Source organism: Pseudophryne corroboree, chromosome 8 (genome assembly GCF_028390025.1).
Source record: "Pseudophryne corroboree isolate aPseCor3 chromosome 8, aPseCor3.hap2, whole genome shotgun sequence".
Classification (NCBI taxonomy): domain Eukaryota; kingdom Metazoa; phylum Chordata; class Amphibia; order Anura; family Myobatrachidae; genus Pseudophryne; species Pseudophryne corroboree.
In genome coordinates this window covers 433,948,415-433,973,436 of record NC_086451.1, presented here as the reverse complement: position 1 = coordinate 433,973,436, position 25,022 = coordinate 433,948,415, and the positions used below count along the sequence as shown (strand labels likewise).

General features: G+C 43.7%; 1 protein-coding gene across 2 annotated transcripts; it reads right to left on the bottom strand.

Moving 5' to 3' along the window:
* Window positions 1-2,808: 2,808 nt before the first annotated feature.
* On the bottom strand, window positions 2,809-24,922 carry PPP1R10 (protein phosphatase 1 regulatory subunit 10). Of its 2 annotated transcripts, none has more exons than XM_063938006.1 (20): window positions 24,775-24,922; window positions 23,770-24,340; window positions 16,424-16,542; window positions 16,209-16,295; window positions 14,567-14,702; window positions 14,353-14,404; window positions 13,938-14,015; window positions 13,633-13,803; window positions 13,445-13,550; window positions 12,685-12,794; window positions 12,302-12,402; window positions 12,044-12,191; window positions 10,599-10,754; window positions 10,258-10,504; window positions 10,046-10,121; window positions 9,400-9,588; window positions 9,100-9,217; window positions 6,834-6,959; window positions 4,291-4,629; window positions 2,809-4,190 (listed from the first exon to the last, which is right to left on the bottom strand). In XM_063938006.1, the coding sequence occupies exons 3-20, from the start codon at window positions 16,528-16,530 to the stop codon at window positions 4,081-4,083; spliced, it is 2,457 nt and encodes an 818-aa protein (XP_063794076.1). In that variant the 5' UTR covers window positions 16,531-16,542; window positions 23,770-24,340; window positions 24,775-24,922; the 3' UTR covers window positions 2,809-4,080. The 2 variants fall into 2 exon arrangements, with proteins under 2 accessions (XP_063794076.1, XP_063794077.1); XM_063938007.1 differs by lacking the exon at window positions 24,775-24,922 and adding an exon at window positions 24,530-24,697.
* Between the last annotated feature and the right edge of the window lie 100 nt (window positions 24,923-25,022).

Sequence of the window (25,022 nt, the reverse complement as noted above, 5' to 3'; positions counted from 1 at the left end):
GGAGAATAAGCCCCGCCCCCTATTTCGGCGGGCTTTTCTCCCGGAGTTTTAGATATCTGGCATGGGTTAAATACATACATATAGCCTCAATGGCTATATGTGATGTATTCTTTTGCCATAAAGGTATTAAATATTGCTGCCCAGGGCGCCCCCAGCAGCGCCCTGCACCCTCCGTGACCGCTTGGTGTGAAGTGTGTGACAACAATGGCGCACAGCTGCAGTGCTGTGCGCTACCTTTATGAAGACTGAAGAGCCTTCTGCCGCCTGTTTCCGGACCTTCAATCTTCAGCATCTGTAAGGGGGGTCGGCGGCGCGGCTCCGGGACGAACCCCAGGGTGAGACCTGTGTTCCGACTCCCTCTGGAGCTAATGGTGTCCAGTAGCCTAAGAATCCAATCCATCCTGCACGCAGGTGAGTTGAAATTCTCTCCCCTAAGTCCCTCGATGCAGTGAGCCTGTTGCCAGCAGGACTCACTGAAAATAAAAAACCTAAAAACTTTTTCTAAGCAGCTCTTTAGGAGAGCCACCTAGATTGCACCCTGCTCGGACGGGCACAAAAACCTAACTGAGGCTTGGAGGAGGGTCATAGGGGGAGGAGCCAGTACACACCACCTAATCCTAAAGCTTTATTTTTGTGCCCTGTCTCCTGCGGAGCCGCTATCCCCATGGTCCTGACGGAGTCCCCAGCATCCACTTAGGACGTTAGAGAAAATAGGATTTTGATAACCTACCGGTAAATCCTTTTCTCCTAGTCCGTAGAGGATGCTGGGCGCCCGTCCCAGTGCGTACTTTACCTTCAGTTTAGTTACACAGGTTGTGTTATCTTGGTTTCAGCATGTTGCTGCAATTAGTTCATGCCTGTTGGCGTGTTATGTTGAATGACATGTGTGCGGCATGGTTGAGGGTGTGAGTTGGTAGATATCTCACCACTAGTTAAGTAATTCCTTTCCTCAAAATGTCTTTCTCCCTGGGCACAGTTCCTACAACTGAGGTCTGGAGGAGGGGCATAGAGGGAGGAGCCAGTTCACACCCAATGAAAAGTCTTTGGAGTGCCGTGTCTCCTGCGGATCCCGTCTATACCCCATGGTCTTGACGTCATCCCCAGCATCTTCTACGGACTAGGAGAAAAGATTTACCGGTAGGTTATCAAAATCCTATTTTATGCCAGCTCCATAGATTTCAGGCTGCGCGCGCGCCCCCCCCCCCCGCACCCTGCAGTGCCTGTGTGTGTGCAACATGGTGCGCTGTGCTCCCGCCAGCCGCGCGGTGCCTTTAGCCATCACTTTCTTGATTGGAGATCTGTCTTCTAACACTCACCTGTCTTCTGGCTCTGTGAGGGGGGTGGTCTTCAGTATGCCGACTGACGGGATCCCGGCGCACAGTATACCGGCGCTGGAATCCCGACACTTATTCTCCCTCGTGGGGGTCCACGACCCCCTGGAGGGAGAATAAAATAGCGTGGCGCGCGTATCGAGCCACCGTGCCCGTAGCGTGGCGAGCGCAGCAAGCCCGCAAGGGGCTCATTTGCGCTCGCCACACTGTCGGTAAGCCAGCGGTCGGGCTCCCGGCGCCGGTATGCTGGTCGCCGGGAGCCCTACCGCCGGCATACCATACTGAACCCCTGTGAGGGGGGTGACGGCGTGCTTCGGGAGTGAGCATCTAGGCACGGCTAGCGTTCAGTTCCCTTCAGGAGCTAATGGTGTCCCGTCAGCCAGAAGCACAGCCATGAAACGCTTTAGGAAGTTGGTTCCTACTTCTGCCCCCTCAGTCCCACGAAGCAGTGAGGTTACCAGCAGTTATCCCTGAAAATAAAAAACCTAACATAAGTCTTTTCAGAGAAACTCAGTAGAGCTCCTCTGGAGTGCATCCAGTCTGCCTGGGCACATTTCTAAAACGGATATCTGGAGGAGGGGCATAGAGGGAGGAGCTAGTTCACACCCTTGAAAAGTCAAGTGCCCATGGCTCCTGCGGAACCGTCTATACCCCATGGTACTGAAGTGGACCCCAGCATCCTCTAGGACGTATGAGAAATATTCTGTGTAGGATTAAGACCAAGTACACATCAGGATGATGTGTTTCATGGCTGATACATTGTGCGACCGTACACATTGGGGGTTAAAGTGAATGGTCATGCAACATATGGTTACATCTCGCATTCACCTGCATGACCCCACTGACAACAGACAGAAGCACACAATCGCTGGTACACACTGTGCGATATGGTCAATATATAATGCCACTTTGGAACGATATAACAGCCGATAGTCTACCTTGTAACCTGGCCTTATTCTTTGTGGATCCATGTAAAGGGAAGGACATAGGGCTTAATTCAGAGATGTATACAAAACGGATTGTTTAGGAACATCTTTGAGGTTTATTGATCTGCACATGTGCAGATCTGTGTCTGTGGCAATAGTTGCATTGGCCCCTAAGCTGCAGCATGACTGACATGTTCAAGCTGTCTGGAGGCAGGGAAAGAGCGGCAACCGTTGGCATTTCAGAAAACAGGCCTCATTTTCTGCGCATACGGAGTGACGCAGCTTCATTAGCCCCAGAAGCGTGAAAACACCGGCCATCCTAAAGGGTTACACAGATGGCTGACGTTCAAGCAGATGACCTGAAGCTGTGTCTTCAGACACAGCAGCAACTCAGAGAAGACGACAGGAGGCATTTACACAAGACGTAGCGGCTGTGCTTTTGTGCCCAACACAAGCCTTCATGGGCTTAAACTGGGATTTCTGGCAAAAGTGATGCTTCCACAAACTACTTCCAACCTGTAAGTGAATCAAAAGAACAGAATAAAGACCAATTCACCTTCGCACTGGGTTTATTTATCATCATTTACAAAGTGTACAAAAAAAAAAAAAATAAAGATTCTAGGAATCCCTCAGGGGACCCATAAAAAGTAAGTAACAATTAAAAGAAACTCAATATATTCTTGGACAGTTTTCACAGAAAACAAGTTTACAGAATAGGACTCGGGAGCCCTTTCCCCCATCCTGTGGATGTCAATGAATACAAAGATCAGCGTTTGCCCTGGTAATACTGTATTTAAATATACTTTTGGGTGTAATGACAAAAACTGTACTGAAGTGGTATTGGAACGGCAATGTATTCTGATTAACAGCAATAACTCCTTGCTTGTGTGCTGCAACAGTATAAATACTTAGCATGTTCATTATCTCTATATACGCTGCATCACTAAACAGAGCAGCATTTCCACTGTATATACATTGTACAGATGCTCAGCATCGTTATACAGTTTACTATTATATATATTAAAATAAAAAACAAACCCAAAACAAAAACAAATTCAGTGGTTTCCAACACCAGTAGCTAGTCCACCACAATGCAAGCTTCGGGGGGAGATCTCCACATTAGTGTAAGGGTAAATCAGTGAGTATCATACTGAATTTGCGGCACACTGTTCTATAAAGTTACGATGGAACCCATCAAAATGAGATTAGTTGGCACAGCAGAAGACAACACTGAGCCACATAGTACAGATTTAGTGTTTTCAGGAACTCAACGTAGGAATAGACGGTTTTGGCAAAGGCCAGAATGACAAATGTTGGAAGCACAGAAATGAGTTGGAGGGACAAAGTCACTGTGAAATCAAACGAGATGGGAATAGTAGCATGGGGACAGCGAGAAGATAAAGACGCCTCAAAAAACGAGAGGTCTCATCTCATTGCACCGTGCTTGTCTTCTGTACTCGTGCAGTGGTTTTTTTTAGGTCGCAATAGATCTTCCGCAGCCCTCTTGGCTTCCACCTAATTTGTTGATCCTTCGTACGAGGGACTAAATGTACATTTCTCTCCCTCTTAGTTTATCAGCAACGGAATAAATAAGAATTCCAAGACCACCCTGCAATGTCTATGTAGGGCTTGTTAGTATTCAAGTAAGTCAAAAGTGAGGCAGATGGAATTATTTTCTCCTTCCTCAAAATTGTTCATGCAGAGGGAGAGATGTAGGCCTCACAGAAGCCATAATAAAAAAAGAAAAAAAAATCCAACAAAAATCTTCAAATGGTTTGTTCGTTTTCTTCCTGGTAAACACTGTTTAAAATGGCCTTTGGTGATTAACGCAGAGGGGGCCCATTAATGCCCGGGTGGTAGAAGGCACAACCATCTTCGTATCGACAGTTTCCTTTCATCATAAAGTGACGACACACAGGGCGGCAAGACATATCTGAAACACAGAGGTAGAAGTCAATAACTGGGGTAAAACACCCCACCCACAAAACCCACTGTATACCCCATAAAGTGTGCACCACTTCCTGGACCCTTACCTCCACCATGCACAGGTCCTCTATGCTCTCCACCGTGATTTCTATGTTCACCATAACCCCTATGTTCCATGCCATGAGGTCCATCCCTTCCTCTTCCAGGATGCCCCCTGTCTCCTCCTCTTCCACCTCGTCCTCTGTATCCTGGGTCACCTCCTCGGCCACCTCTGCTCCTGTGGAATGGAGGTGGATATCCTCTGTCTCCTCTCATTCCACCACCTCTACCTCTCATATTTTCATGGTGTTCACCTCCCATATCATTGGGTGGGGGTTCCCAGTAACTGTCACGTTGGGGAGGAGGTGGACCCATCATTCGTGGACCACCCGGTGGTCCATGTGGACCTGCAAAAGTAGAAAATACGTTTTTAGACTTAGTCAGCTTCTTGGCCATGTTTTCCTCTTCCTAACATCAATACTGAGCATACCTATACCTTTTATAATCAGAATCATTGGGATATTAAAAGATCAGATATTTAGATTATGGTTTTAAATTCTGCCATGTGCGCCTGTAACACTGTTAGCGAAAGCTAGTTCTTAGATAATCTGCTCCACCCAAACTAACTGGGATATTCAATTACCCCGACAGCAAGTCGGTAATGTATCGCTGCCGGGGGCTATCTAATTAGCCCCGATAAGCCGGCGCGTGCTGCGGCTTATCTGGGATTTTGTTTCATCTGCCTACGGTAGGCAAAGCAAAGTCCCCGATAACAGCCCCGTTTTCATCCAAAAACGGGGTCATTTCACCCAAAAACACACAGGTCTCACTGAACCAGTGTGTTTACGGGTGTAAATGCACTTGTTATCGGCCGAGCTAATCAAATAGTCCGACCGCAGCACCCGAAGAAACATCGGGGGTTTTTACTCCCGATGTCTCTTCGGGGCAAATTGAATATCCCCATAAATCTGGTTTCCCTTTCATCCTATTGTGGGACTGGAACTAAAGTATAGAAGGCTCAGCCAACAGTTTTGGCACTGTAAGAAACCTTACAATCTGAACTCTCCATCCCCTGTATACCCTGAACCTGATCGCAGGAGCTGGGTATTCTGTTTATTAAATGTATTTCACACAGTGTATTACTGTATACTCCTGTTGCCCTGCCGTGGACCCCCAAGGCCCCAAAACAAATAAATGGAAAGCATTTACAGCTGACACTATCATAAGAGCTGCACACACCCAGAAGAGAAGGCGCCTCTCCCGCATCCTGCCACCTTCCTACTGGAATGGGCAGTACAGGGAGCTCACGGACACAAATTGTGGGTTCATGAGGAGGGGCGCAATTTGTGAGTGTATGCTGTGATGGGGTGTGGCCTAATAAAGAGTAGTGCCCCTATCCGTTTTCAGCTGTATCTCAAGACCAGGTTTCTCCCAGAAGGGGGAAAATAATTATTGTTAAGTATTCAGTTACTACTGTATCAAACGTGATCAATTTCTTCATCAGGGTTCATAGGTTCCACAGGGAACTTTGGGGTTGTAGTGGTGGATGAGAATCCAGGCAACAAACAGTTAAATCTTTCAGCTGTCTCAGAATGCATGGCTCCTCTCCTCTATAACCCCGCCTCCATGCACAGGCAATCAATTTTCAGTTGGTGCCCGCAGAAAGCAGGTGCACCGTGACTGGGGTGTAGCAGCATCAAAGCTTTGTATTTTTTACTATAGTGATTTTTTTTTCTCTCAGGGCTGTCAGCGCTGCAAGTCCGTATGATTCAGCACTGCAGCTCCATCAAACCCCCCCCCACCCCCCTTTGCTGGTGCTGAAACTCCCACTTGGCCAGAGCCTCAGACGAGAACTTGCGGCAGGGTACGCACACTGTGACTAACACCGCTTGCTGTAGGGACCCGACTGCGTGCCCAGCAACAGGGGGCAGGTAAGAGGGTCCCACATCTAAATCACAGTCTGCAATGTGTCTAGGGAGACAGACCGCGGTGCTGGCATGGCACTGGTCTTGACCTGTAGCCCCTCCCCCAGCCCTGGGCGCCAATCTACTGCTGATTTCCCACCTATTTCTTCTAAGTTCATAGGGTCCACAGGGTGCCTACCCTAACGCACCTGGCCGCTCTGTGTTCTTGCAGCATTGGCTTCTGGTTCCTTTCTCCTGTGAGAAGGTGTTCTTATATGCCTAAAATCTTTTTTTTCTCTCTGCTTTGAGCTAGCTAACAAAAATTATTGCCTGTGCAAGTGTGCATGGAGGCGGGGTTATAGAGGAGAGGAGCAGTGCATTCTGGGACAGCTGAAAGCTTTAACTGTTTGGTGTCCAGATTCTTATCCACAACCCCCAATGTTCCCTATGGACCATATGAACTTCGAAAAAAGAGTTAACAAGGGTAAGTCTATCATAACTCTCCTTTTATCCTTACAGGGGTGCAATTCAATTCCACGCACAGACTATGATGTGCTCACCAAGATCGCAAATTTTGCCTTGCATCCCATGGAGGCGGTCTGCCATAACGGTAATGTGTGCGTCAGCACACCATGACCCAACACCTTGCAGATATTAAATGCCCACCACACCAAGAAAGCAAACAAACTCGGGTAGAAAGTAATTACCTGGGTATGGCCCAGCAGGTCCCGGTGGAGGGTAGTGTTGTGGTGGCGGCTGCTGGGGTGGGTTTTTTGGTACTGGTGGCGGAAAGCCATTGTTGGCAGGCACTGGTACGGGTAATCCAGGTCCAACTGTGAGAAAGTGGAGATAATGATTATAAACACACAGCAGGTATGTATCTGAATAGACATTTCACTTGATATATATACACACACACACACACTTGTGCTCATAAGTTTACATACCCTAGCAGAATTTGTGATTTTCTGGCCATTTGTCAGAGAATATGAATGATAACTCAAACTTCTCTCTCACTCATGGTTAGTGGTTGGGTGAAGCCATTTATTGTCAAGCAACTGTGTTTACTCTTTTTAAATCATAATGACAACAGAAACTACCCAAATGATGCTGATCAAAAGTTTACATACCCCAGTTCTTAATACAGTGTATTGCCCCCTTTAACATCGATGACAGATTGAAGTCTTTTGTGGTAGTTGTGGATGAGGCTCTTTATTTTCTCAGATGGTAAAGCTGCCCATTCTTCTTGGCAAAAAGCCTCCAGTTCCTGTAAATTCTTGGCCTGTCTTGCATGAACTGCACATTTGAGATCTCCCCAGAGTGGCTCAATGATATTGAGGTCAGGAGACTGAGATGGCCACTCCAGAACCTTCACTTTATTCTGCTGTAGCCAATGACAGGTCGACTTGGCCTTGTGTTTTGGATCATTGTGATGTTGGAACGTCCAAGTACGTCCCATGTGCAGCTTCCGGGCTGATAAGTGCAAATTTTCCTCCAGTATTTTCCGATAACATGCTGCATTCATCTTGCCATCAATTTTGACCAGGTTTCCAGTGCCTTTGTAGCTCACACATCCCCAAAACATCAGCGATCCACCTCCGTGTTTCACAGTAGGAATGGTGTACCTTTCATCATAGGCCTTGTTGACTCCTCTCCAAATGGAACGTTGATGGTTGTGGCCAAAAAGTTAAATTTTGGTCTCATCACTCCAAATGACTTTGTTCCAGAAGTTTTGAGGCTCGTCTCTGTGCTGTTTGGAGTATTGTAAGCGGGATGCTTTGTGGCATTTGCGTAGTAATGGCCTTCTTCTGGCGACTCGACCATGCAGCCCATTTTTCTTCAAATGCCTCCTTATTGTGCATCTTGAAACAACCACACCACTTATTTCAGAGAGTCCTGTATTTCAGCTTAAGTTATTTGTGGATTTTTCTTTGCATCCCGAAAAATTTTCCTGGCAGTTGTGGCTGAAATTTTTGTTGGTCTACCTGACCGTGATTTGGTTTCCACAGAATCCCTCATTTTCCACTTCTTAATTATAGTTTTAACACTGCTGATTGGCATTCTCAATTGCTTGGATATCTTTTTATATCCCTTTCCTGTTTTATACAGTTCAATTACCTTTTCCCACAGATCCTTTGACAATTCTTTTGCTTTCCCCATGACTCAGAATCCAGACACATCAGTGCAGCACTGGATGAAAGATGCAAGGGTCTTTCAGGAGTCCAGAAACTCACTGACCTTTTACACACACACACACACACACACACACACACACACACACACACATACTGATTACAAGCAAACAGATCACAGGTGGGGATGGTTACCTTTAGTAGCCATTCAAACCCGTTTGTGTCAACTTGTGTGCATGTTATCAGGCCAAAATCTCCAGGGTATGTAAACTTTTGATCAAGGTCATTTGGGTAGTTTCTGTTGTCATTATGATTTAAAAAGAGTAAACACAGTTGTTTGACAATAAATGGCTTCACCCAACCACTAACCATGAGTGAAAGAAAAGTTTGTGAGTTATCATTCATATTCTCTGACAAATGGGCAGAAAATCACAAATTCTGCTAGGGTATGTAAACTTATGAGCACAACTGTATGTATGTATGTATGTATGTATGTATGTATGTATATATATATATATGAAAGTATTTACTTTTTTTTTGGTACTTCTCAGCCATAACTTTATGCCATCAGACAGTTACTTGTGTCGGTTGGCCTGTCAGTGCCACTGCTCAGTTCTCTACATTAAATATAATTCTATCCATAGAGCTGGTTTGTGTATCCCAAGACAAGGAAAAAAAAAAAATGTGCCTTGTGATAATACTACATAGCTGAAAAGCACAGATCGAAACCAGAACGATGACACAATGTGAAATTTAAACCTAAATACAACAAAATTACCCTCATAAAGGAGAAATGCATAGGTAAAGATTAGCACCAAGCCATTCTGAAAAAGACACTTGCCTGGTCCTGGTGGTGGCGGCTGGTTCTGACTCTGTAGTGTTCCAAGTAGTTGTTTCATTTTATCAGAAAAATCGGGTTGCTTCATCAGGTCCTCTGGGTTTGCATTACTCTGGGCACCCTGAAAGACAACAATATCATTACTCAACAGAAAGTGACAATACCACACTCACCTCAAACTAGTGCGAGTAAGAACTGGTGGTATTACGCATGGTGTCCTAGTATATGTATACATACTACAAAGCTAACACGCGGGACACTGCATATATATCACACACTCCATATACTATATACAGTACTCACCATAATGGAGGTCAGGATCTCTTGCATGGTGCCTGGCAATGGGTTAGCTTGTGCCTTCGGATTTCCCACACTGCCCATTAAGTTTGCAAGCACAGGAGGCAATTTAGCACCACCAGACAAGTCTGGAGACTGAGAAGCCCCACTCTGGTCCATGGTTTCAACATATGCACTATCATCCATGGAACAATCCTAAGATTCAGAAGAGAAAAACAAACGTAGGTGATGGTTAGTATTTTCGTACCCGGTCCTCTCCAACCACCCCATGGCAATCCCTGTAGAGAGTATGGACCCTGAAGAAGAAAATCAGCAACAGAGAGGAAGAGGAGTCAGTTGAGGCACTGTACCGAAGTAATGGGACGTATTGGAGTACAACAGGAGGGCACATGCTACTCTTTTACTATTAGCACAGAAGGCTGGGACATTTAGTGAGGATCAGAAAGCTTTTTATGCAGTAGCTCCATTTACCAGTTGGAAAGAGTAAGTAGTTGGAGATACTGGCAGAGGACTGTATTAGCTAAGAACAAACACCAAGGCAGCCAATTGCCAACTGTCTTTCACCATCTGACGAACTTCCAGAGCAGGTCAGGGAGATGTCAACAGTGGCAGTATCACTTTATAAGAGTTCTGTGAGCAGTGACTAACTTACCTCGTCAAGTGGTATAAGTTTTGGGGGTGACGGCTCATATGGCTCAGGGTCCGGTTCATGTGGAGTATCAGGAACGCTGTAGTGGGTAACAGAATGGTTTTAAATAATGACATTGCAATTACTAGTCTTAATATCCATCCAGTCTACGCAGAACAAAGTCTCTAGTCTGCACAGCTGCCCATTGAATACAGCTGAATCGTGCCCATTCTCACCTCTCTTTAGACAGAAAGATTTCCTGAAGAATACCCATCTCCCGCTCTGCTTGCGTGTGCTTCTCAGTGCTGTTGGTGCCAACTTGAACAAGGGCTCCGGGGAGGAGCAGGGGCCGTGGAGCTACCCAGGGTATGACTTCTTCCATGGCATCATGACTAAGTCGACGGTGGTTTTCAAAAGCTTGACGGTCCATTAGCATGTCTCGTTTGGCGGCTTCACCAAAGTCCTTGATCTTATTTACATTGACTATGAATGGACAGAGATAGGCCAGTTAGGCACTTACATGCAGACTGAGGCACGCTATGTCGCAAGGACAGACATTTGCTGCAAGACCAATTACCTCTTTCCGTTTCGTCCAACTCAAAGTAGAAGTACTCCCGAAGGTGGCTCTCGTCAGGCCAGCTGACTGTTTTTCTCTTTTTCCCCTTTTTGGTCAATTGCGGGGCTTCTGGTTCACTGGGTTTGACTTCGGTTGGTGCAGTAGCTGGAGCAGATGCTGCAAAACCAAAATAGAAATAAAAAAAATAAAAAATCACATAACTATAGAACCACCACCCTCTGATGAAACCATCGCACAACAAGGATGGAGAAACCAGTTAGGACTTTTTACAGCCATCTAGGGCCCCACTACATCAGTGCTCACTTTGCTGTGATTGCTGGTTTTTACCTATACTGAGCTTAGTGGAGATGCCTGCTATGCTGCAATGGGACCAAGGAGCTGCTGTGCTTGCCTAATGTGGACTGCAGCTGGGGTAACAAATGACAGAATCTTCCCCATATGCTATCTGCTTTGACTAGAGACTTGTGGGATTAGGGAGATTGAGCATAGGGTTAACCCAAGTGACAGCTACAGGTAGCGTTCTTCCTCTACCCCCCAGCATCTATCCAGCATGTGCCCATTGAGACTAATACCCCTTTTCCACTTACGATCACGGGTCGCAGCCGGGAGCCTGACACGGGAGCTGCCCCCTGCTGCGACCCGTGCTCGTCCCCTTTCCCATCATATGCTGGGTTGGTGACGCTTCTAGTGACGCGGCAGGGGCGGCGCAGGGAGATCACATGATCTCCCAGCGCCGCCCTTCCATACAGTGTAAACGGGAGCCGTGTCGCATCGACACGGCTCCCGTTTACACTAGAACCCTACCCGGATCATTCCCGTGTCCTACCCAGGTAAATAGCCGGGTAGGATTCACGGGTCACTTGATCCGGGTTGACCCTTTTCCACTTGCCAAAAACACGGGTAAATGCGCGCCCCCGTGCATTTACCCGTGTTTTTTGAGCTAGTGGAAAAGGGCAGTAGGGTTGAGTATAGCGCAGCACCATTACATTGGAAGTCGGTCTGTGCTCTCCAACTGCTCATGTATTACCTATACAAGTTAATCCTGCAGCCTGGAAAAGCCATTAAGACATGCACTCACCTGCACTGAATATATTTAGCCATAGCAGCATAAATGCTTGACAAAAGTGGTAATTAAATCTGATACTACACAATTGCTGGCCTTCAAGTCACCGACTTTCAGCTACACAACAATTACTTTAGCCAACAGGCCCTTTTTGGAGTGGGCATTATCTACAAGAGGAATTCCACTAAATACTGAGACATTATTGTTCAGTATTTATGATATTAACTTGTCTTTTTGAAGTAGAAAATATGTATTTATCTACGTGCTAATGTATAAATCTTTTTACGTTAATAAATTGTGGGTTACTAATCTACTAACTTGTAGGTATATAAAAGACATGTTCCAAACAACAGTGTAAGAAGGTAGAAGATAAGAATCTTACTTTCCATGGGTTCCGGAACCTCAACAGCGGGAACTGGAGTTCCTGGTCTCTCCACGTCCATTCCCTCAACTGGGGCTTCTTGTTCCGGTGAAGGTGGTTTAGTGGCGCTGTTCGTCTCTCCTTGAGACTTGATATCAAATGGACTAGACTGCAGGGAGAAGAATGACAGTAGAATTATGACTAAGAAGCATACGGACCTCTATAATATGAATAGTGGTATTAACAGAATACAATAAAGTATGACCTGCATCAGCTTACCTTGTTATTAGTTGGAGAAACTGCTTTCTTCTTCTTTTTAATTTTTATTCCAGGTATAGGGGCAGAATTGAGTGCATCGAGGAACCCTAAACTTTCCATGGCTGCAGAGAGAAAAGGCTACAGATTATAAAGTGCACAAGACGACGATTGCAAAGAAGAGTGTAAATTACAAAAGAGGATAATTTAAATAAACAGAATAAAAACACTGGTGATGACTAGCGACACAGCTAGTGAGCATCATCTACTTGTACAGTGACTTCAGAATTGAACCGAGGGGGATATCTTAGAAGAACAGAATCATTGGACAGGAACATATGTACAATGAAGAACCACTCTGTTATAGACACAAGAAGACAGAAACATTGGAGACTTGAGGTACATACGTTGTGGAGGAATGATCTTGACTTTGATCTCCTTGGCAGTATTTGGTGTAGTATTGAGAGGTTTGTATTTCTTTTCAGCAGGAGCTGCGTCACTGGGAGCTGGAACCGAACTGGTAGGATAAAAAGGAGTATATGAGCTATAACCACCAGGCTATGAATTATAGAAAGATACATCCAGTTGACACAAATAATCTATTCAACACAAGTGAGCAAGGAACTGTGAAGATACATCCGAGCCTGAAATCCTATAGTTGTTTCAAGACAAAACTCTCTATAGGCTCAGCAAAAACACTTTGCAATAGGCAGGGGCGTTTTAACAGAGGAGGGGGCCCCTGTGCAGACTCCGGGTGGGCCCCCTCCTCCGCACGGCACAGTATTCTCCAGCATTGCACTGAAGTCTACTGCGCATGTGCAGGTCTCTGGAAACATGGAGATTTTCGCCGTGGCTGCAGTGCCCAACGCGGGACTCCAGAGAAGAAAGTATTAAACTATTGGTGCAATGTGTGTGATGTTGGCCCCCTTTAGACCGCACACATAGCACCCATTATAGAAACGCCAATGTCCCCCCCCCCCCCCCCCCCCCGGCAAAGTCATTCTGCAGATGGACAACGATGTTTAATGGGACTGATGCTGCCAATGCCCCAGCCACATTGTAATCTCTTAGTGAGTTGATGGTGTGAAAATGATTAGCCAACAAGCTGCCTTCCTATGTGTAGGTAACAGATCAACTAAACACAAAATCAAAAGGTCTCCCCCCTACCTCTGCCTCTTTACAGGGACGGGTTTCAAGTATTTGTCAGATATTACTGGAACAGGTGCTGCTGGTTTCTTGATGGGGGCAAGTGATGGTGCTTCAACTTCAAGACCTGTCAGAGGACCAAGTGTTAATAAGATAGAAGACAGACGGAGTAAGAAACCAGACAAACGTTCGTGGTGGTACTCCCTCACCGGTAGACCTGAACTTTGCATGGCTTGGGGCTGTAGTGCGCTGAATCTTGGGCTTCTCCCGCTTCCTATCGCCTTGATCTTCTATGCGGGACTCCACTTTTGCCTCAGTGGTTTTATCATGAACGGGCGATCGCCCTTTTGTATCCTCTTTCTTCTTCTTTTTCTCCTTTTCTATGATAAGAGCATGACATAAGATGCTGTTAGACCAGTCTGGACACATGACGACAAAACTCAATAGAACCGACAATGTATATATATTTATTCTTTCAGCGATTACCAAATACATCATCATTACACTCTCTCACCTGCAGGAATAAGGTTGCTCTGGGTTCGGATAACTGCCATCCAGTCACTGACCAAAATCCCCGCTAACTTCCGAAGCTCTAAAGGAAAAAGTTTAACAAGACCCCATAAGCAAATAGGTAAACATAACATTAAGCATGTGCCATACTTTAAGGACAGAGAACTATTCAAGGTACTAAACCAATCAAATTAATGTGCATCGTCTCCCTGGGGGGTGTGTAACATGGGGGTCGGCTGGTGACGTGGTGGTGTTGGATTGGAGAACTACCCAACATCACTGCCTCTGCCACCTCCAGGTACATAGCTGGGATAGGCGCCTGCTAGTCCCGGTACATTGAGTGCCGATTAGGGTTAGGGCTACTGTAATGGTGTATGAGTGTACACCTATGAAAACAATATAAATAGAGTACATCTTACCTTCATCTTCACTGGATTTGCTCAGTTGCTTGACTAGTTTTGCTGTGTTATTCTGTAAAGACAAAACCAGAAAGTGGGTTACAGAACACATGATGTTAGGAGCTTTTTGTGTGTGCTCAACAATTATAGCTATTATTATATTACTTTATTCAACACCCTCACTGTGGTAAACACACATATTTTACAGTTTGAGGGGTTTGTTTTATTTTTATACCTCTTTTAAGTGATCCACAGTCAGAGGTAAATGTTGAAGTGTTAGAAGAATCTGGTGGAGCAGTGGGCTGTTGTTACCGGTTCGGGCATACGTTAGCCAACTGTTCAGCAGCTTGTACCCGCCAACCCGAATAAACCTGAAAAATATAGGAACGAACATCTAACCACCAGTCAAAAGTATTAATTCTAAAAATTCAGGGCTGATTGGTGAGGGGGGGGGAGGAGCCTTGTACACTTAATACATTTAGAGTGCCATGTTCCCTATAGCTATCGTCTATGCCCCAGTATCTTCAGCTGCTTCCAGTGTCCCCTAGTGACTGACTGAGAAAGTAACTATTATTCTCTGATGATCTTTAACCTTCACTCAAAAATCACAGTAACCTTTCACTAAGACCTACTTCTACACAACTCCAATGTTGCCATTTAACCACGTGACCACACAAGGCTGGTCTCTCCCTGGCATGGTCGCATCTGACGACTAGCAGAAATTACCACTGGGCGACTGCAGGACGGTAACGTTCCAGCAGCTGGCAATTTCAGAGACACCTGGATTTTAAGACTTCCTGACACTACACTGATGTTAAATATTGGTAATTTTGAGCCTTCAGTTAATATTTCACTTGAGCTCAAGTAGACATTATTATTATTCTTCTTCTTCATTATAAATCATTACTTAGATTTTTAAAAAGCAGTGATGGGTCCCCTCGGAGGCTCTCTCTGTTGCAGACAGACTGCATCTGCATACAGCCTGCCTGTTGAAGTCTTCAGTGAAGATCAAGCAAACAAATAAAGTAAAATGTAAAAAGGGCTGGAGACCGCCCTTATAGCACCTGCCTTCTTGAAGCACTAATCTAAACTGGGCTTGGAGGAATATAGGTGCTCATTGCGAGTTGTTCGCTCGTTGACGTTTTTCGCAACGCAGCGATTAGGTGGAAAATGTGCATTCGCATGGTACGCAGCGCGCATGCGCTAAGTAATTTAACACAAAACTTTGGAGATTTACACAAGCTCGAGCAACGTTTTTCCAACGCTAGAGTGATCGTAGTGTGATTGACAGGAAGTGGGTGTTTCTGGGCGGAAACTGGCCGTTTTCAGGGAGTGTGCTAAAAAATGCAGGCGTGCCAGGTAAAAACGCAGGAGTGGCTGGAGAAACAGGGGAGTGGCTGGCCGAACGCAGGGCGTGTTTGTGACGTCAAACCAGGAACTAAATGGACTGAGCTGATCGCCATCTAGGAGTAGGTCTGGAGCTACTCAAACTGCAAGGAATTATTTAGTAGCAGATCTGCTAACCTTTTGTTTGCTATTCTGCTAAGCTAAGATACACTCGCAAAGGGCGGCGGCCTAGCGTTTGCAATGCTGCTAAAAGCAGCTAGCGAGCGAACAACTCGGAATGAGGGCCCTAGAGAAGCCAGCCACACTTCCTGAAAAAAAAAATTAAAGTGCCAGGCTCTAATTATCCACCCGTCTATTCCCACTGTATGCTCCAGTGTCCCCTAGTGGATGAAGGAGAAAAACCTCACAGCCCAAAACCACCAAATGCAAAATAATTTTCCTAACTAAAAAGGGGCGTATGTCAACAAAAGAATAACTGAAAAGGTTTTAAAGGAGTTTAAAATCAGATTTTAATTGCGTCTGGAACTCACTTGGCGAGAACTTCGGGGGAATTCGTTTGGAGGACGATGTTTAAGTAGATACACCAGCTCACCATTTTTCTAGACTCTTTCATCAAGCTAAGGAAAGAGTAAGAGTTTGAGATGTCATAGTTTGAAACAGAGAGGAGTGTGTGCAATATGGCTGAAAGGATAAACGAGGATGAGTATAAATAAACAAAAACACAACTGATGTTAAATACACCTACTTGAAAATTTTTGCCATTCCATTAAGTGCTTTCACTTCTCCATCTTGCCCCAAGAAACATTCTAGCCCCTTCAAGAGCTCGTGTGGGTCTATAGGTCCCGACCCCATAGTGTTAGTGAACTGGGGAAAAGAAGGGGAGTGAGAATTCAGTGATACACTTAGCGCAGGTTGCATTGTGTTTACACAAGGATATGTTGGGGTAAGCCATGCAGACCTTCATTTGACTACCTTGTAGGTCACTAAAAAAACACAGGTGTCTTTATCTGCGTGTTTTCTTTTAATTGTAACATTCAATATTTGTGATAACTGAATGTTTGGCCAATGTTAACAATAGGTGGTTTCTAAGCTCTGGGCCCCAAAGAGATCATCAACGGGACCTAATGGAGTCCGAGATCGCCAGAGGTGCAGGATGACGGACAATCTTGGCAAAACCATGCCTTGTAAGTGATTGCCCCTTTAAAATAAGTCAGATTATCCGGCATCCCGCACCTCCGGCGATTTTGGACTCCATTACGTCCCGCCGCATGTTTGGAGGATAAAAATATGGGCCAATTACAGGTACAATCAAGCCAATTAATTTAAACATTACTATTAGAATATTTTAAACATGACCTTGGGATACTTAAGGGTCAGGTTGAGAAACCCTGATGAAAGCAATGGTGATGACCTCACAATGGTGATATTGCTCTTGTATGCACTTTAAGGCTAGATTTATGTATATCTTGCCTTTGCCACAATCATTTAATTTAAGCCACCGGTAATGGAAATCAGTGCTCAAGCGCAGTACATTGATATTTTACTGATCAGCCTTTATGCAGCGCAAGGTGTTCAGCGATAGGTTTACTCCAAGGTAAGATGCGCAAGCACTAAAGTGATGGATGAATTTACTGCTTTTAACCAAGTCCTATGGATTGTAAGCTTGCGGGCAGGGCCTTCCTACATCTAGGACTGTTTGTTATTACCCAGTTTTGTTTCATCACTGTTGTTTCCAATTGTAAAGCGCAATAGAACTTGCTGCACTAGAGATGAAAATGTTAATAAACAAATAAGTTGCATAACTGTATCTGGGGGTTACGGTTACCGTTAGGAACGCTAGGAAGCTGCCAGTGGAAATCTCATTATTTATTATGCAGCAAAGTGAGGTTTACTGTTTTCTTTCTGGAAATTTGACCAAAGTGGTCATCCCCTAACATCTTACTAGTTCAATATGACAAAACCCAAATTTGGAAACTGCAAGCCTCTTTATTATAGTATATCATAGATCAATATTATATGATATACATACTGTGTGGAGCTATAGCCACTGGGAGTCATTTGACTTTCCTTGAAATGTCACATTTTTAGGAAAGATCATTACAATGGCTTACATTGGCTTTATCAGCATATAGCCTGCAAATTATAATGATCACAGACCTATAATAATAATTCTAATCAAGCTAGGGAATAATGAACATGCACTACAGCTCCAGTTAGGACATGTACTACAGCTCTAGTTAAGAGGGGTAATGAACAATGCACTACAGCGCACATTGATGACACTGAAAATGAATGAAGCCATCAGACATTTCCACCAGTATTAGGTAAGTTACAGCAGCTTGTGATTCAATGATTGTGGCAAGATACTAAAATATGTTGTGAGGCCTCGGTTTTAAAAACTTTTTTAAGTTTATAAATAAAAACGGTTAATGGAACACCTTGTCCTTCCTCAGAGGTCACATTTTATGAGGGGGGGGGGGGGGGGGGGAGAATATAATTCTAAAAAGAAACCATTGTGGGGGAAAAAAATATGTTATGCCAAATGATGACAGTGCACTGTCTTGCAAAGAAAAAGAAAAAAAAGTGGTTTTGAATGCAGTTGTATGCTATGACAGATTTTTGTTTTATGCCGTAAAGTTGTCTAGTCCACAGGTTCTCAGGCTCAGTCCTCAGGACCCCACAGTTCATGTTTTCCAGGTCACCTGTGGATTTTTAAAACGAGACAGTTTGCACACTCTAACCTAGAGGTCATGACGCAGCGTCCCCCAGATGGATCATAGAGGAATGTGAACTGTACGGGTTCTTGAGGACTAAGTTTGAGAACCACAGGGCTAGACGGATGGTAAATAAATGATGTACTCTGAAAAGCAAGTCACTACTTGGCATGGCTGATAAATGGGTCACTGCTTGGCATGGCCTGGTCAAGTTCATAAAGCTGCAGAGAATACTTATGTAGGCATCGTTTATGTTTCTGGCATGGGTGTAACGCCGATAGAACATAACTTAAAAAATATATGCATTATTATATAATTCTTTTATAAAGAGCTATATATATATATATATATATATATATATATATATATATATATATATATATATATATATTTATACACACGACAAATTAAATGAAAAGAAGCAAGGTCCCCATATTGAAAAAAAAAAAAAAAAAAAAGGACCTGCGGATAATGTATAGACATTGAGCTCCCAAATTGGGTGCCGTGGCCCCCCGGGGTGCATTGCGACACTAGCAGGGGTGCCCTGGGTTAGTGGTCCAGCACCAATTCAAATAATTATCAATGTGATTGGCAGCCACCAGCACTGATTTTGCCGATCATAAAATGTGAACCAATAAAAGGGAATTACGTGCCTCAGCACATAACTAAAACATAAGGATGACATATAAACAGTTTACTTAATATTTTTTTTCTGAATTACTCAATAAGAATGTTTTGGCCTGCTGCAATTAAATGTTGATGATTGCTGTATGCAAACACAAGCCTGGCAGAAGTAGTGCCTGATCTTTGGCAGGACTGACGGCGAGGACCCTTCAGCCGATCTTGCCGAGAAGTCCATTCCTTGCTTTACACGTTGACACTGGCAAAATGTAGGCTTTTTGCTGTGCTAGGTGGAGTCAGGGAGACTGTGAAATGACTAAGTCTCCTCCCATCTCTTCACAATAAAAGGCAAAGTCTGTTTCCAGGATCGTTACTCACAGAGACTGGTGAATACACACATACACATGACTTAAAAACCATGGACTCAGCTGGCAAACAGCACACACATTTAGCAATTCACAAGCCTGCAGACAATGTCTGTTAAAAACTATTTACCTTTCACAGCATATTATCATCCTTTATTTATGTCCCGACTTTTGTGACACATTAGCACACATCATTTCACTTAGCCCTACAATGTAGTGCAGTGATGGCTAACCTTGACACTCCAGCTGTTGTTGAACTACATATCCCAGCATGCCCTGCTACAGTTTTGTTATTTGGCCATGCTAAAACTGATGCAGGGCATGCTGGGATGTGTAGTTCAACAACAGCTGGAGTGTCAAGGTTAGCCATCACTGCTGTAGTGTAATAGTCTCCTAAACTCCACCAGTACAAGTTTTAAGGATATCCATGCTTGAGCAGAGGTAACTTAATTAGTACAGAACCATCTGGGCTCAAGCATGGGCACCCTTTAAACCTGTACTGTAACTGCAGAATTCAGGAAACACACACACATAGGGGTCAATTCTATTCGGCAACTAAATAATAGCGCCGGGAATTAGCGCCCGACGCTATTCAATTCTGCTACTAGTTGCCCGCAATTGTCGGGAATTCTTCTCTCATCCCCGGGGGATGAGAGAAGAAACCCGACAAAAGTGCTGCCTCGTGGCCGGCGCGAGGCTGATTCTGTCGGGAATCAGCCTCGCGCCGGGTAGTAAAGTCGGAGAATGTCCGTTCTCCCGACAAAACTACCTGTTAAGTCGGCGAGAACGGGACATCGCCGACTTAACTTTAGCTGAATTGAATAGCGTCGGGAGCTAATTCCCGGCGCTATTCTTTAGTTGCCGAATAGGATTGACCCCATTGTGTATGTGATATAGATATATAGATATATATACACACACACACACACACACACACATATATACACACACACACTAACTTGCGCAGAGTTCCTATATAATGTGCATGAATATAGTGGACGTAAGAACTTATTTTAAGATGTATGACGAAGTGTAATAGGTGACCACCTATGCAAACACCGGCACGCACAGAACAGTCATACCAAAGCGACCAAGTATTACCACCTACACAAACACGCACAGAACATTTAAACCAACACCCAATACATGTTGAATTTGCGGAAGCACATAGACGTCAGCATGCATGTATGTATATGTATGTATTTATGTGCCTGCGTTATTAGCATGCACTTAAAAAAATAAAATTGTTCAACTAAATGTTGCACAAGTTTATGAGTAGAAAGATGGGCATGGTGTGTATATAAACACACACACATGCCAGGAGGGTTTGCTTACCAATCCTTGAGCAGGACTCATCGGGCTTTCTGCATCATCCTCTATTCCCTTCATTACACAACGATGGGATCTGTAACGGGGGGGCACTGTGCTAAAAGCAATCATACTCACGCCAACAGAGAGTGACCCATCAACACCAAGTGACTGGACACTGGCTCCAGGTTGCCTGCCAGTGTATGTGGCAAAGAAATGCTAACAGAGAAACCTACCCTATATGGTGAAAAAATTAGCTCCTTAGAATAAATATACATTATGAACTTAAATACATTCCTTAGCAAAATACTAAGCGCAAAATAGAGCCAAAAGGCCCAAAGCCTGCCTAAAATACAGGTAAATTATGAATTCGGTGGCGGAGTAGCTAACCGATTGGGTGCACTTCATATGCTAGAAAATGTTATAGTTTATGTATATCTGAGGGCCACGATTCATGTGATCTACACTGTAAATCAATATTACCTTATTAAAAGCTTAGTAAAAGTGTAGGGATGTAAATAAAATAAAAAACAAAACAAAAACTAAACATGGTATCAGCCATTTTAAAGACTCCAAAATAAGTTAGATCTTTGGAAAATGCCAAACACCATGGACTGCTTGCAAGACTTTGGGGGAGGTCAGGGAATTATGCTGTGCCCTATCCACAGACTGCGTTGAAAGTATGTAAAACTGGTATTCCTCTTCATAAAAGGTAGAATCCCCCTTTCCGTGAGCCCACTTACGTTAGCCGCGCAAATACCTACAAGGCATATTCAAAACAAGATATTAAATCGGTTTAAGACTTTAGCCTAAACAGTGTGGTAATAAGCTCAGTATTTTATTTTATCTAAACACAAAAAGATTTCAATGTATCAAAAAAAAAAAAAAAAAAAAAAAAAAAAAGGCTTTCTGCAAAAAGTTGGTTGAATAAAAATATGTACTCTCGCAAGCCTTCAATCATTTCTAAAGCTAAATGTTATGTATGTAATCCTAGAGCCACACACACACACGCCTCAAGCATACCAACATCAAGTGCATTTCGAACCTAGTCTTTGCCGATTTACGATCACGTAAGAGCTAGGTTTATAAAACATACCTTAAATACAAAGAAAGTGATGGATTTGAAAAAGACGTTTACTTGAAAAATTCAAGAAAACAATCCAGATGGTATATAAAAAAAATGCAATAGGTTGGTCAGTAGTGACTATGATAGACTAAATTGATTATGAGGAATAAAAATAGAAATACATTTGAGCCATTTAAAAAAAGTAAAAAAAAAATATTTTTTTTAAAAAGCAGTAAAGTAACTGTTTGACATTACATACTAATACTATTGCCACCTACGTGCATGGACATTTTTCTAAAATAATTAATATGGTAATTTGTAGCTTTACAGTTTGCTGCAGATCTGCAGAGATAAAGAAAGAATTGTTACGCAGTTGGTTATAAACCATCGTTTTCACTGTCTAGCCTCTATTAACCCCCCTCCCTCTTTCCTCCTGTGTTATTTTAAGCAGTCTGGCTGAGTGGAGGACATCTGTAGATGAAAGGAGGGCGGTCCCAGGAATTGAGCGGAAAAGCCAACCCTCTGCAGTACAGCTTGCCTGCCTGGGGTGGAAACAAAGGAGGGACAGAAGCCATTTTGATGCTGGAACATGCTGGAGATTAAAACAACAAGCAAGGCAGCCATTTTGGCTGACTAGATGAATTGCGATAGATTTAAAAAAACAAATTGGGAAAAAATATTTAACTATATAAAAAAATGAACTAATACAGTTCTAGATGTTTAGATAATAAAATTATTTGTTCATAGCATTACATTGAAAACATATTTGCTACATACATTGAGCAAATTAAATTCTACATAGAATTCCAAATTTATGGAAAAGATGAAGTGTGTTGTGGCAATATTTGGTTGAAAATAAGTATTCTGAAATGCCAAACATGATTTAAAAAAAAAAAAAAAAATTCAAATCCTATCGTTTTAAATAGCACGAACATTAGACAGATATACAGATGATACAAAATTACACGTACAAAGATAACAATTACTACTAATATGGCCTAAGACAGTCATTAGTTGGTATCACTACACTGCAAGGGTGCCAGTTTCAGTGGGCTAGTAGGTTGGCAATCTTTATTGCTAGATTGCATGCAATTCTCTTGTCACAGCTGCCACCAGTGTAAAATAATTGGAGCTCACTGCTGTGTAAACATTAATTCCTTGAGGACTGCAAAGTAAGTTACTGCAGTAATATGGATGTAGAGCCAAAACAGAGAAGTTGAATGAGCAGGGAGGAACAAAGGAAAAATAAACTTCCAGATATATACCATGGCTTATTGTCCATTAATGAGATCTGCCTTCTATAGTCCTCCTGCCTGGAGCCTGCCATCCTTGCTTAGGAGACCACTCTGCAACTTCTCTCCCTGCAATCTTTATGTACAGATTGCTCATGGATCTGTCAGACTGCCTTCTCCAGAGAAGCTACAACGCACACTATACTCCTCCAGGACGCTGTCTCCCACACAGAGATGAAGCATTAGCTTTAAAGGGCAAAGCTCCCAAACGCCATCTCTAGTATGGGAGCTCATTTTTTTTTTTTTTTGCATCAAAAGCTAATCATCTGTGGCTCATAAACGCCTAACGAAGCCCTCCTATGAATCTAAAAGATTGCACTATATTGCATGGATGCCTAAACAGATCAGTCAAAAAAGACTGATGGATCAATGTAGAAATGCATGCCATATATTACATATATGTAATTGACGGACCGAAAAGGGGGTGAAATTATTTCTCTGCAGCTTTAGTCTTGCCTTGATTCGATTCAGATAGCCATGAAAATCTGTGACACCATATTTCAAAATTACTCATCCAAAATTATTTGTATCAACTAGAAATTTTGAAAAAAATTAATAAAAATTAAAAAATAAATAGAACATGGGAGCTCAAATTAGTACAACCCACCATGGATTGTTTGGGGGTTTTTGGTTGGGTTTTTCTGATGCTGTTTTTAAAGGGAACAGACGTCAGGAAGGGAGGTAGAAAAATCTTTTTCCAAGGTCGTTTGAAAAGTAACACTTACTATCCAAAACTCTGCTCCTGTGCGTCGTACGTAGGTATTGGGCTAAAAATGGAAGAAAAAGAAAAAAGTGCTGGGGGGGAGGGGTCATATATCCTTTAAGCGGACAATGTGCCTTTGCTTTGCAGCCACATGAAAAGAGCTGTGGCTGCCATCTTATAAAGGGCGTTATCTTTACTCAGTGGTGGAAACCACCCAATATGTCCTCGTTTTAAAGTAACGATGGTAGAAAAAAAATATATGTGAGTAGGACGGGTATAAGAATATAGGGTGATCTTTCACATGGAAAGACAAATTATTTGGCCTTCATTCACATTTACCATTAATCTAGATACTATAGCACCCTTATTTGCTTTGGGGTTTGTTTTTCTTTTTTTTATAAAAAGCGGCACAATGGTATAAGGGGAGGGGGCAAAATATGATGTAAGTGATGAGGCTTCCTGAGGCAATGATCTTCAGTCTCATCCAGAGAGGGAACCTGCTGCTGTTTCCTGAGCTTATTATTCTCTGACTATTGTCCAAGTGATTGTTGAAACGTTGAGAGGACCCAGAATATTCATGGAGACAGTGACACCTGTGAGGGAATAAGAGAGGAATATTAAGCATAGGGCAGACAATCGAAGTTCAACAATAAAGATAATGTAATGGCGGCTGAGGGGAAACAGAAAACAACAAGGGCACGAAATGGCGGCGAAGGACACGATGTAGGTGGGGGATGGGGGAAGGGGAAACTCATTTGTAACACGCTCTTACACGAACATACCTGTCGACGCAGCCTGGAATGGCGGACTGAGCGATGCGCCAGCGCTTATATAGACTCGTCGACGTCAGTTAAGGGGCGTGAACCGCCAGCAGCGAAGAGGAGAACCGCAATTGGCTGTAACGCCGAGGCAGATCTCGGGGAGCGGGTGGATATTAGTGACATCACATCGCGAACCAATGAAAGCCCTAGGAGAGCCAAAGGCACACATAGCTCCGCCCTTCGTCCCCTGTACCACTGCAACTTACCTAGTAAAAGCTCCAAGATGGCGGCGAGCGAACGGTTCAACGACTAATTTTTAGAGCCACCGTCAAACTCGCCAGCCGAGTGCCCGTGCTCGCAAGAAATGAACCCCGCGGCCTACCAACTGCTAGGCAGCACGCCTCGGCATGACGTAATTGCGTCAACGCCCTTCCTTTCTGCCCTGTCTGATTCGCTAGAGCACGAACCCTTCAGTTATCCTTCTTCTCTGGGAGCGGCCATCTTCCCTAAGACA